The following is a 12,822-nucleotide window of genomic DNA, read 5'->3' on the forward strand; positions in this document are numbered from 1 at the left end:
CAATTTCATTTTATCGATGGCAATTTGAATGCACAGAGATACCGTGACGAGATGCCGTGGCCCATTGTTGTGCCATTCAGCATGATAATGCACGGCCCCATGTCGCAAGGATCTGTACAGAATTCCTGAAGGCTGAAAATGTCCCAGTTCTTCCATGGCCTACATACTCACCAGACATGTCAACCATTGAGGATGCTCTGGATCGACGTGTACGACAGCGTGTTCCAGTTCCTTCTAATATCCAGCAACTTCTCACAGCCATTGAAGAGGAGTGGGACAACATTCCACAGGCCACAATCAACAGCCTGATCAACTCCATGCGAAGGAGATGTCGCACTGCATGAGGAAAATGGTGGTCACACCAGATACTGACTGGTATTCTGATCCCGCCTCAATCTTTTTTTTAAGGTATCTGTGACCAACATATGCATATCTGTATTCCCAGTCATGTGAAATCCATAGATTAGGGCCTAATGAATTTATTTCAATTGACTGATTTCCTCATATGAACTATAACTTTGAAATTGTTGCATGTTGCGTTTATATTTTTGTTTAGTATATATGTCCCACTATTACTTTCGCATGGCATGTTTTAATGACAAGAGAACCTCCGCAGACTTTTAGTTTATTGTGGCTGTGCCTTGGTCAATTGACCTTCATCAGAACAATGTGTTCATAGCTTTTTGTCTCTTCTTTACTCTAGGATCACTTATGTCCAATCAGGCACCGGAGTGGTCTCCACGGCAACAGTCCAGGCCCCTCCTTCTCCAGGCCCCGCCTACCTGCCATCGTGCCTGACGACCCTGGGCTTCACCGCCATCGCCCCTGCCGGCCAAGCCCTGGTGCACCCTCTCGTAGCGGGCCAACCGCCCTTGCTAGCCCCAGCCCTTTCCGCTGGAGCCCCAGGGACCGGACGTCAACTCCTCACCACCATTTACCCGGCCCAGAGCATCACCCTGGCGCCAGATGTGGTTTCCATGACCTCCGTGCCCCCCAATTTGGCTCAAGAAGTGTCCGGCCAATCATCACCCTTGGCTGTCGGTGTCCAGGGTTCAAAGGACGTGACCCGGTCACATGAAGAGGGAATGCCACACCTGACTGCAGAGATGGAGCACAAGCCACAGGTGGAGGGCCAGGCCCTAAGGAAGACCAAGACTCAGATAAAGAAAGGGAGCATAAAGAAAGAGAAGATGACAGAGGATGTCGAGGTACATAGCGAACCCGGTGCTAACTCAATGGGTACGTCCAGCAGTAATATACCAACAGGTACGTCAAAACTGTAGTCCGCCTCCCCACACTCTCACTCTGTACCTTTTCCCCTCCTCCTCTCTCACCTCCATTTCTCCTTCCATCTCTCCTCACTTCTCTGCTTATGGCCTCTTCTGCTATAGTTGCCTCTTTTATAACTAGTTATGCTACTATATACACTCTATATACAAAAGTATGTGGACACCCCTTCAAAATAGTGGATTTGGCTATTTCAGCCACACCCGTTGCTGACAGGTGTATAAAATCGAGCACACAGCCATGCAATCTCCATAGACAAACATTGGCAGTAGAATGGCCTTACTAAAGAGCTCAGTGACTTTCAACGTGGCACTGTCATAGGATGCCACCTTTCCAACAAGTCAGCTGTCCCGGTCATCTGTAAGTGCAGTTATTGTGAAGTGGAAATTTCTCGGCTCAGCCGCGAAATGGTAGGCCACACAAGCTCACAGAACGGAACCCCCGAGTGCTGAAGCGTGTTGTGCATAAAAATCGTCTGTCCTCGGTTGCAGCACTCACTACCGAGTTCCAAACTGCCTCTGGAAGCAACATAAGCACAATAACTGTTCGTCGGGAGCTTCATGAAATGGGTTTCCATGGCCGAGCAGAGCCTAAGATCACCATGTGCAATGCCAAGCGTCGGCTGGAGTGGTGTAAAGCTCGCCGCCATTGGACTCTGGAGCAGTGGAAACGCGTTCTCTGAAGTGATGAATCACGCTTCACCATCTGGCAGTCCGACGGACGAATCTGGGTTTGGCGGATGCCAGGAGAACGCTACCTGCCCCAATGCATAGTGTCAACTGTAAAGTTTGGTGGAAGAGGAATAATGGTCTGGGGCTGTTTTTCATGGTTCGGGCTAGGCCCCTTAGTTTCAGTGAAGGGAAATCTTAACACTACAGCATACAATGACATTTTAGACATTTCTGTGCTTCCAACTTTGTGGCCTGACCTCAACCCCATCAAACACCTTTTGGATGAATTGGAACACTGTGAGCAAGGCCTAGTCGCACAACAACCTCAGTAATGCTCTTGTGGCTGAATGGAAGCAAGTCCCCACAGCAATTACATTTTTAGTCATTTAGCAGACGCTCTTATCCAGAGCGACTTACAGTTAGTGAGTGCATACATTATTTTTTTTATTTTTTTCATACTTGCCCCCCGTGGGAATCAAACCCACAACCCTGGCGTTGCAAACGCCATGCTCTACCAACTGAGCTACATCCCTGCCGGCCATTCCCTCCCCTGCCCTGGGCCAATTGTGCGCCGCCCCATGGGTCTCCCGGTCGCGGCCGGCTATGACAGAGCCTGGATTCAAACCAGGATCTCTAGTGGCCCAGCTAGCACTGCGATGCAGTGCCTTAGACCACTGCGCCACTCGGGAGATAGCAATGTTCCAACATCTAGTGGAAAGCCTTCCCAGAAGAGTGGCGGCTGTTATAGCAGCAAAGGGGAAACCAACTCCATATTAATGCCCATGATTTTGGAATGAGATGTTTGACGAGCAGGTGCTTTTGGTCATGTAGTGTATTTTTACTAGAAATCATGAGCCACTATCGTGTCTTTTCCTGCAGGGAGTGTAGAAAATGGTGGTCGAGCCAGCCACGTGAAAGAAGAGAACACGGACGATGCCAGAGATTATGCCAAAGAGAAACAGACAGACGTGGATGGAGAGAGGGAGATGGGGATAAAGAAGGAGAGTGGGACGCCTGAACCAGAGGGGTCCAGGGAGACAGATGATTGGCCCCATGAGGGCCACAACAAAGGGGACAGTGGCAACGGGGGCCACAGCAAAGAGGTAAGAGATTACTCTATAGATATTGCAAAAGCAAAGCAAATAATTTGCTAATCACGCTGCAAACGATTATCGTGATGCAAACAATTATCGCAAACACTTATCAAGGACGAGGCTGCTGCTATGGTTACTGATCCCTCCTTCTTTTTCTCACTCTCTCTCCAGGCTGGACCGAGGGAACCTCCCCACCCTCCCACAGGACTGGACACTCTTCCACCTCCCCCACAGACAGACAGGAACGCGCCCCCCTCAGCCAAGAAGACCAAATTCCGCCCCCCGCCACTCAAAAAGACCTCCGACTCCATTGACAAGTGAGTGACAGGGATTGGGAGAGGGGGCAATGGGAGCAAATTAAAACATCACCCGTTGCTTCTCTCTGTGCTCTCTATGCAGTACATTACATAGTTGACAGTAAACGTGTATTGACAGTTGACAGTTATGACCAAGTGGAGAAGAATTTGTAGCCAGGGAATCAGTTGGTTGGAGCTTGGTGCTTACATCACTAACGTTGAGGGTTCGGTCCAGACTCGGCGCCAGGATAAAGTGACTAAAGAGGCGAGAGGTCTACATTTCTGGGGGTTCTTGCATTGGCATACATCACGCTATACCACAATAAACATAAAGTTCAAATGCAGAGCGTCTGAGATCGTTGAGTTCTTTTGAAGTGACAGGTTGAAATATGTACCCAACTCCGCTGCGCTGTATCGGCATAAAATAGGGGCTTTCTAGCAGTCGTAAGGACAAAGATTCAGAAGGAGGCATGCAGGTAGAGGTGCAAATGAGTGTTGGATTTATTTACACAGCGCTGGTGTTTCAAAGATGACGGTGATATTTCAAATATATATACAAAGTTCAAAATAAAAAGCCTCTCATCAGGCAAAACCTGTCTTATACGATAAAGCATTGGTATGTCTATCAGGCTCAGATACAACCTCCCCTTGAGTTACCCAAAAGAGAACTAACTAGAACATCCCCAAACGGGCACTTAAATACATTTGGCCACACCTATTCTTGGCACGCAGGCCAGGTATATCTACAGTGCATTCGGAAAGTATTCAGACCCCTCGACTTTTTCCAAAAAAAATTACGTTACAGCCTTATTCTAAAATGGGTTCAATCGTTTTTTCCCCCTCATCAATCTACACACTGTACCCCATAATGACAAAGCAAAACCAGGTTTTTAGAAATGTTTGCAAATGTATTAAAAATAAATAACTGTAATATCTATTTACATAAGTATTCAGACCCTTTACTCAGTACTTTGTTGAAGCACCGTTGGCACCATTACAGCATGAAGTCTTTTTGGGTATGACGCTACAAGCTTGGCACACCTGTATTTGGGGAGTTTCTCTCATTCTTCTCTGCAGATCCTCTCAAGCTGTCAGGTTGGATGGGGAGCGTCGCTGCACAGCTATTTTCAGGTCTCTCCAGAGATGTTCAATCGGGTTCAAGTCCGAGCTCTGGCTGGGCCACTCAAGGACATTCAGAGACTTGTCCCGAAGCCACTCCTGTGTTGTCTTGGCTGTGTGCTTAGGGTTGTTGTCCTGTTGGAAGGTGAACCTTCGCCCCAGTCTGAGGTCCTGAGCGCTCTGGAGCAGGTTTTCATCAAGGATCTCTCTGTACTTTGCTCCGTTCATCTTTCCCTTGATCCTGACTAGTCTCCCAGTCCCTGCCGCTGAAAAACATCCCCACAGCATGATGCTGCCACCACCATGCTTCACCGTAGGGATGGTGCCAGGTTTCCTCCAGACGTGACGCTTGGCATTCAGACCAAAGAGTTCAATCTTGGTTTCAACAGACCAGAGAATCTTGTTTCTCATGGTCAGTCCTTTAGGTGCCTTTTGGCAAACTCCAAGCGGGCTGTGATATGCCTTCTGGCCACTCTACCATAAAGGCCTGATTGGTGGAGTGCTGCAGAGATGGTTGTCTTTCTGGAAGTTTCTCCCATCTCCACAGAGGAACTCTGGAGATCTTTCAGAGTGACCATCAGGTTCTTGGTCACCTCCCTGACCAAGGCCCTTCTCCCCCAATTGCTCAGTTTGGCTGGGCGGCCAGCTCTAGGAAGTGTCTTGGTGGTTCCAAACTTCTTCCATTTAAGAATGATGGAGGCCACTGTGTTCTTGGGGACCTTCAATGCTGCAGAATTATTTTGGTACCCTTCCCCAGATCTGTGCCTCGACACAACCCTGTCTCGGAGCTCTACGGACAATTTGTTCGACCTCATGGCTTGGTTTTTGCTCTGATATGCACTGTCAACTGTGGGACCTTATATAGACAGGTGTGTGCCTTTCCAAATCATGTCCAATCAGTTGAATGTACCACAGGTGGACTCCAGTCAAGTTGTAGAAACATCTCAAGGATGATCAATGGAAACAGGATGCACCTGAGCTCAATTTCAAGTCTCATAGCAAAGGGTCTGAATACTTATGTAAATAAGGTATTTCTGTTAATTTTTTTATTTTTTTTAAACTGTTTTCGCTTTGTCATTATGGGGTATTATGTGTAGATTGATGAGGAAAAAAAGTAATTTAATCAATTTTAGAGTAAGGCTGTAATGTAACAAAATGTGGAAAAAGTCAAGGTGTCTGAATACTTTCCGAATGCTAAAGCGTGCGCGTTCACACAACATTAAACATGACAGAGAAACTGGACTCATGCTCTCCAAACAAAGACAATGAAGAAATTGACAGTAAACTGGTAAATGCAATTACATAAACCAAATGTTCTTTATCACAAGTGTTACGCAGTTTGTGAGCTCTCCAAACAACGTTTCCACTTGGAGAATGAGAATGGTATGAATATATATTATATTAAAATAATTATAAACATTTCCGTAACCAAACATTCTAAACTAATGGGGTAATATGTTGAGATTAACAGTAACTTCACTGATGAATATACACTGAGTGTACAAAACATTAAGAACACCTGCTCTTTCCATGACATAGACTTACCAGGTGAATCCAGGTGAAAGCTATGATCCCTTATTGATGTCACTTGTTAAATCCGTGTCAATCAGTGTAGATGACGGGGAGGAGACAGGGTAAAGAAGGATTTTTAAGCCTTGAGACAATTGAGACATGGATTGTGTATGTGTGCCATTCAGAGGGTGAATGGGCAAGACAAAAAATGTATGTGCCTTTGAACGGGGTATGGCAGTAGGTGCCAGGTGCACCCGTTTGTGTCAAGATCTGCAACACTGCTGGGTTTTTCACGCTCAACAGTTTCCCATGTGTATCAAGAATGGTCCACCACCCAAAGGACATCCAGCCAACTTGACACAACTATGGGAAGCATTGGAGTCAACATGGGCCAGCATCCCTGTGGAACGCTTTTGACACCTTGTAGAGTCCATACCCCGACGAATTGAGGCTGTTCTGAGAGCTGAAGGGGGGGTGCAACTCAATATCAGGAAGGTCTTCCTAATGTTTGGTACACTCAGTGTATATTTCACCGGGCATTGATAAACATTGACAAACAATTGACACAATGAAACAATAGTGCGCCAGAATTGGCGGGAGTCAGTGTGCAATAGTGGAGAGAGGCGTGGCTATAGCGCCTCTTCGCCACACACCCCTCCCCTTATTCTGGTCTCGCCATTATTTATTTTGCTCCAGACACGTTCCTCACACATAAACAGTAACCTCATAAACATTGTCAGGACGTAGCAGTGTTCATTTTCCCTTCCACTGAAATCATTACGGTTCAGTATTTCTAACGCACACACTACCCAAACTAATGGACACGTGACAGCAAGGCAGAATGGCACATTCCAAACCAACACTGGGTACATGATACATATTGACCAACATGGCATGTCCATTTGGTGAATGTAGATTGGCAGAGCAAATAAAGGAACTTCATAGCATAGGGCCGAGGTAGATGAACACTTGTCTACAGAGCCCCCAGCAGTGATGCAACTTCCATGCCACACCCAGGAACATTTTGCAGAGCAGTAATGTTTTCTCCAAGCCCGGGGAATGGGTCAGAGAACACCCTCTCCTCTCCAGGCTCCAGAGAGAGCTCGTCATAATCAATTCCGTGTCAGTCAATATCGGGATGAGAACCTCACACACCCCCATCATAGGGTAGACACTCCTGCAGAGCGCCCCCCATAGGAACAGCAGAGACAGTTCAGCCTCCAACATGGCGTCCAGGGCCCGACTGGTAAACTTGACCCCGCCCTTATAAATCAAAATCTAATATTACAGGCGGAGGCGTGTTACGTTATTCACTTAGCCTAGCAGAGAGATGAGAAGCGATTTTTCATGCTTTTTATGGAAACCCAAAGAAGTCATACCTAACCGCCCCAGTGGCTTTCCATAGCCCCCCTACACACACTGCGGCGTGCTCTATCTATTGTAATGACACAGCGCAGCGGAGATACCATTACAATTATTTTTTTTATGTTGCTATTTTTTTATATAGGGACAAAAAAACTACAACTGAGGAGGCACTCTTAGCTCCCGCGTGGTGCCGGGTACGGTTCGATTCCAACATGGGCCTCATAAAATCTAACTATATTTCAACTGTACAGGGTCCTGTCGGGGTCCTATTTCGAGGAGCGCTTTGCCGAGCTGCCAGAGTTCAGGCCAGAAGAGGTGCTGCCCTCTCCCACCCTCCAGAGTCTGGCCACCTCCCCCCGAGCCATACTGGGAAGCTACCGCAAGAAGAGGAGGAACTCTACAGGTGAGAGAGAGATAGAGAGGGAAAGGGAGAGAGAGGCAGAGAGAGAGGCAGAGAGAGAGGCAGAGAGAGAATATTACAAATGTAGCCTGTTCGCTAAACAAATTGTATCGCTAACATTAACGATATGATATACTTTATTGTCCTTAAGTGGAAATGTGACTTTGACAATAGAGCCTGCTGCTGCTTCCACATACATACATAAATGCATAGAATCAATTGAGAATAACACCCCATCATACACCCCCCTCCCCACCCACACAAAAAGTTAATAAGTTAATGACAGGCAAGGCTGTGACTAGGTGGCAGTTCCACACAATTAAAGGGATACTTTGGGATTTTGGCAAAGCTAGCAGATACCCATAGACTTCCAGTCATTGTGCTAACGCTAGTTAGCAATGGCTCGCGAAAAAAAAAAAATATATATATATAAATCTGACCGTGGGGAAGTAGATCAAGTATCCCTTTAAGGCCTACAGGCCAGCTCCAGTCCGTCATTGCAGTCTCTCTCATCTGCCTCTGTCTCCCCTGCTGTTAAGCAGTTTTATTGATGGGGAAAAACGAATGTTTATCTGTTCAGCCTGCATATAGGCACCATATAACGCCTCATGGATGGCATCAGCTGGAACTCTGTGTTCAGTGCATGTGTGGGGTCCGATATGACCTTTCTGGCCTGTCTGATGATGGTCTCCTGGAAAATGTCCTGGAGAGAGGAGGGAAGTGTCATGCCAATAATCTTCCCTGCTGTCTTGGTCAGTCTCAAGATTTGGGCTTTGAGCTGCACTGTCAGGTTAAGCCATATCTTGAAACAAGCATGACTAGGGAGAGATTTGTCGAACATATTCAAAAGAAAATGTATTAAGAATCCAGCACAGCCACTAAAATGAATTTGAACTGATTTATTTCCTCCTTTAAGACCAAAGGTACATTATAATATTATTCCACGTTCTATTGAATTCTGTGGTTAAAACGACTTCTCTTCATCCTATATTCCCCCTCTTTCTTCACTCACTCACTCCACCACCACCTCCTTTTCCTCTGTATCTTCTTCCTCTCCTCCTCTTTCTCTATCTTCCTCCTCCTCCTCTCCTTCTTCTGTATCATCCTCTTCCCTTCTCTTCTTCCTCCCCTTCTCTTCCTCTCCCCTTCTCTTCTTCCTCCCCTTCTCTTCCTCTCCCCTTCTCTTCTTCCTCCCCTTCTCTTCCTCTCCCCTTCTCTTCTTCCTCCCCTTCTCTTCCTCTCCTCTTCTCTTCTTCCTCCCCTTCTCTTCTCCTCCTCCCCTTCAGACCTGGACTCGTCTGCAGAGGACCCCAGCTCTCCCAGGAGGAAGACTGCAGCTCGGAGCCGTCTCTCCAGCTGCAGCTCGGAGCCCAACACACCCAAGAGCGACGTCATGTGTGAGGGGGACATCTTCACCTTCGACAGAGCTGGTACGTAGTGTGGAGTGTAGGACAGTCTGTCATGGGTTATGTCTTGTGTCCTAAATGGCACCCTATTCCCTATATAGTGCACTACTTTTGGGTAGACCCCAATAGCTTTTTCCTTAGTTACTTTTCCCTTCCTCCTTGCATTATTTTCTCACTCATCACTTTTGATTCCCCCTCGTTACCTCCTCTTTTCTCTATTCTTCTCTTCCCTCACTTCCTCTTCATATTACTCACTCCTCTCAACTCTGTCTCTTCCCTCACTTCCTCTTCATATTACTCACTCCTCTCAACTCTGTCTCTTCCCTCACTTCCTCTTCATATTACTCACTCCTCTCAACTCTGTCTCTTCCCTCACTTCTCTCAATCACCATCCTCAATCACCATCTTTTCCCCTCACTTCTTCCCCTCTCTTCTCATCTCTCTCTCCTCTCATTTATCCCTCTGTCCTGTCGTTTCTCTAGGTGCTGAGTCTGAGGATGTCTTGGGGGAGATGGACAGAGTGCCGTACTCCTCTCTCCGGAGGACTCTGGACCAGCGCAGGGCTCTCGTCATGCAGCTCTTCCAGGAACACGGGTTCTTCCCTTCAGGTAGCCACCCGGCACCATCTGCTTCTCTCATTGGCTTATGTAGCAGAATTGTTTACTGTCATTGGTCACTTTGTATACTGGTTTAGTGGTTGAGAAAAGACCAGATTACAACCAACTAGTCTCTGATACAACCAGGCTAAGGTTGCACTGCAATTCTTTGAGTCTCCTCCTCTGTCCCCACGTCTAGCCCAGGCCACTGCAGCCTTCCAGGCGCTCTACTCAGACACCTTTCCCACCAAGATGTGTCTGCAGCTGAAGATCAGGGAAGTGAGGCAGAAGATCATGCAGACAGCCACACCTGGAACCCCCGGAATCTCTGAGCCCGGCGGGTCAACAACAGGGGTCCTGGGCTCAACAGACTCCACCTCCACTGGCTCCTCAAATACTAACGCTCGAGATGGTGCAGGGACGGAGCCCGGAGAAAGAGGGCGGAGTCCCGAGGAGCCCAGGAGTTTGGGCAAATTGTAGGAATGGAAAGAAGGAGAAAAACAAGAGAATGGAGACGATGGAAAGAAAGCGACAAAAGAGAGAGAGAGTGTTGTTGTGACCCACTGCATGTCCTTGTACATGTAGTAACAGGACTTCAGTATCTTGTCGGCACAGTTCTGTACTGGCTGTACTCTCAGCACATTTGTAGTTTGTAGTTTGACACAGAAAATTCTGTGGTACACACAATTCTTTCTGTCTCTCTCGCACATACACACACAACCCACCAACTCAGACTGTTACTCTTGGGTGGCAGTCACAAGCACTGTCGCACAAAAGATGACCATACACAACTGCACGTTGTAACAATTTGTGCGGATGCAGTTTGCAGCCCTCTGTTGCATTGACTTGACTTCCCTGCCTCCACTCCTCAGCACAGTGGTTGGGATGTATCCAATGTAACCTCCACTGAAATTCCACAGCCCCTCTATGCTGCAACCACAGACAGCACTGAAATGAACACACACTGCACACACACAGTCTGTCAGTCTACTCAACACTCGCCTGACCAAGCCATTGGCCTGCACAGTTTTAGCGATTGTAGGAAGTGAGTCAAGCATGGATACCATTGGCTCCCGAAAAAGGGAGGCGGGACTCTGTGGGACCATTGACCAATCCCTGGCCCAATCAGTTATCACTGTCACAGACAGACTGAGTTCCTATTGGCTGGAGAGGATGTTGTATATTGGGGCTTCCCCCCTTGTGGACGCCATTATGAGAAATTAAATATGTAAAGATTGAAGGGTGATGCGTGACAAAGCAACAAACTCAACAATGGTTGGCTGTAACCGAGCACAGAGAAAGGCGGAACGAGACGATAGTCCATTCATTGGTCAACTCGAGTGGAGGCTGCGGATTCCACCAAGGACACCAGAAGCAGATGATGTGACATGGCTCACTTGGCTCCCAAGTGACAGTTCACAAGCAAAAGTAGATATTTAACCAACGTCTAGGAGTCACCCAGTGGATATGTTGTTTTATCTTGTATTGTTGCAGTGGAAATAACACGTTTTCTGTGGCCTGTTTTCTCGCTTGTGGCTCTCATTGGTGTTTCTCCAGCATAAACTTATATAAAAGGGGTTTGGAAACAGCCCACGTGACCACTCTTCTAAATTTTACTTTGAGCCATTTCCCCTTTCCCATGACTTCTCAGTAGACACATAAAGGAGGGGGCAGGGAGATTGTTTTTAAACGTTGAAATCAGGTGTTTGCACAATGTGTGGTCTTGTGACTGCAACTTAAATCAGGAAAGTATTGTTTTTAGAGATTGTTTCATAGAAATAACCTTGTTGTTCCATGTTATCAATCCCCCCTCTTCCATTTGGAGCCCCTTTCCCCCTTGCTTTCTCTCCCAGCCCCTCTATCCAAGTGTTGTTAGAAAGTGCTCTTAAGCACTGGTCCAGGGTCAGTTCTGTTATGTAGCTCAGGATGGCTCTGGTTAGGGTTTAGTTCAGGGAAAGCAGATCCTAGATCAGGCATGTAGGGCATTCTCTGGAGCCCTCTCTCTTCCCTCTCTGCCACTTTATTTTTTCCTTTTTAAATGGTGCAATAGGATATTTGGAATGGGTGGGTTATGTGGGTCGGTGCCATAGATATTTACAGTACAGTCAGAAGACCCATTCTAATAACTATGTATAAGAATAATTATCTGAGATTGCTATATTTGAAGAGATAGAGCATAGCTAACTAACTAAAGTCAAAGAAATTCAAATAGCACTTTTTGCCTCTTCACTTGTTTTGGGAAGAGTTGGGGTAGTTATGGGTATACCTTTATTTCTCTGTATACAGTTGGATGTGTGAAAAAAATAAATATATATATATATTTCCATATGTGCATATAGATGATGTGTGTGTTTGCGCACATGCATGTATGGAATCGGCCACACCCGGATTCCTTCACATACCATACAATAAGACATTATCAATCATATGTTCTTCACGTATTCTAGAGGCAGTATTTTTACAGTCACCAGAACTATTATATGCCATCTTGACTGTTAAATAATGAGATAGTCCAAGATCAAACACATAGAATTGATCAAAGATTTGTTGAATCTTACAAAGGTGCGGCCTGAAATGGTTCCATGAACATGCATGTGCGCACGCAAACACACAGACATACATACACACACATGTATGCGTGTACACGGTATGATTGTGCTTAAAATAAACTGTCCTTACTTTGGAGAAGGAATTTTAGAATGAGAGAGATGAGTGTTAGCTCATAAACAGGCATGTTGACCATGTGCAATATTTCTAAACAAAAGAAAAATGAAATATTGAAAATATTAAAGACCTAACAAAATAACTTTTGTCTTTGTTTTGAGTCAGATTAGTGAATGTGAGTGTGCTGGTATGATTGATTCCATCTGTACAACTGACCCAAGATTCCAACGGAAGTACCCCTGTAAGGTCTGTAATAACAAATAACTACTTTATGCGATGTGGGTGTAAACGCCCCCATATTTTTCCTAAAGGTGTGAGCGCGTACTGATACTTGAAATTATGACTAGAAGACAATCTGAATTCAGTGAACGTCAACCAGTGACTCCCCAACACAGTCAACTATGGTTGCTTC

The 12,822-nt window shown here is 46.2% G+C and overlaps 1 protein-coding gene across 1 annotated transcript in view; it reads left to right on the forward strand.

Annotated features, from left to right (window-relative positions):
* LOC121572496 (protein capicua homolog) overlaps positions 1-12,552 on the forward strand; it is a 39,157-nt gene extending 26,605 nt beyond the window's left edge. The window contains exons 14-20 of the mRNA XM_045221912.1: positions 704-1,266; positions 2,838-3,061; positions 3,224-3,369; positions 7,596-7,747; positions 9,031-9,174; positions 9,633-9,758; positions 9,946-12,552. Of these exons, the coding sequence (XP_045077847.1) occupies positions 704-1,266; positions 2,838-3,061; positions 3,224-3,369; positions 7,596-7,747; positions 9,031-9,174; positions 9,633-9,758; positions 9,946-10,226 (1,636 nt within the window). The 3' untranslated portion in view covers positions 10,227-12,552. The remainder of the gene's footprint in view (positions 1-703; positions 1,267-2,837; positions 3,062-3,223; positions 3,370-7,595; positions 7,748-9,030; positions 9,175-9,632; positions 9,759-9,945) is intronic.
* The last annotated feature ends 270 nt before the right edge of the window (positions 12,553-12,822 follow it).

This window comes from Coregonus clupeaformis, chromosome 8 (assembly GCF_020615455.1).
Source record: "Coregonus clupeaformis isolate EN_2021a chromosome 8, ASM2061545v1, whole genome shotgun sequence".
Taxonomy (NCBI): Eukaryota; Metazoa; Chordata; class Actinopteri; order Salmoniformes; family Salmonidae; genus Coregonus; species Coregonus clupeaformis.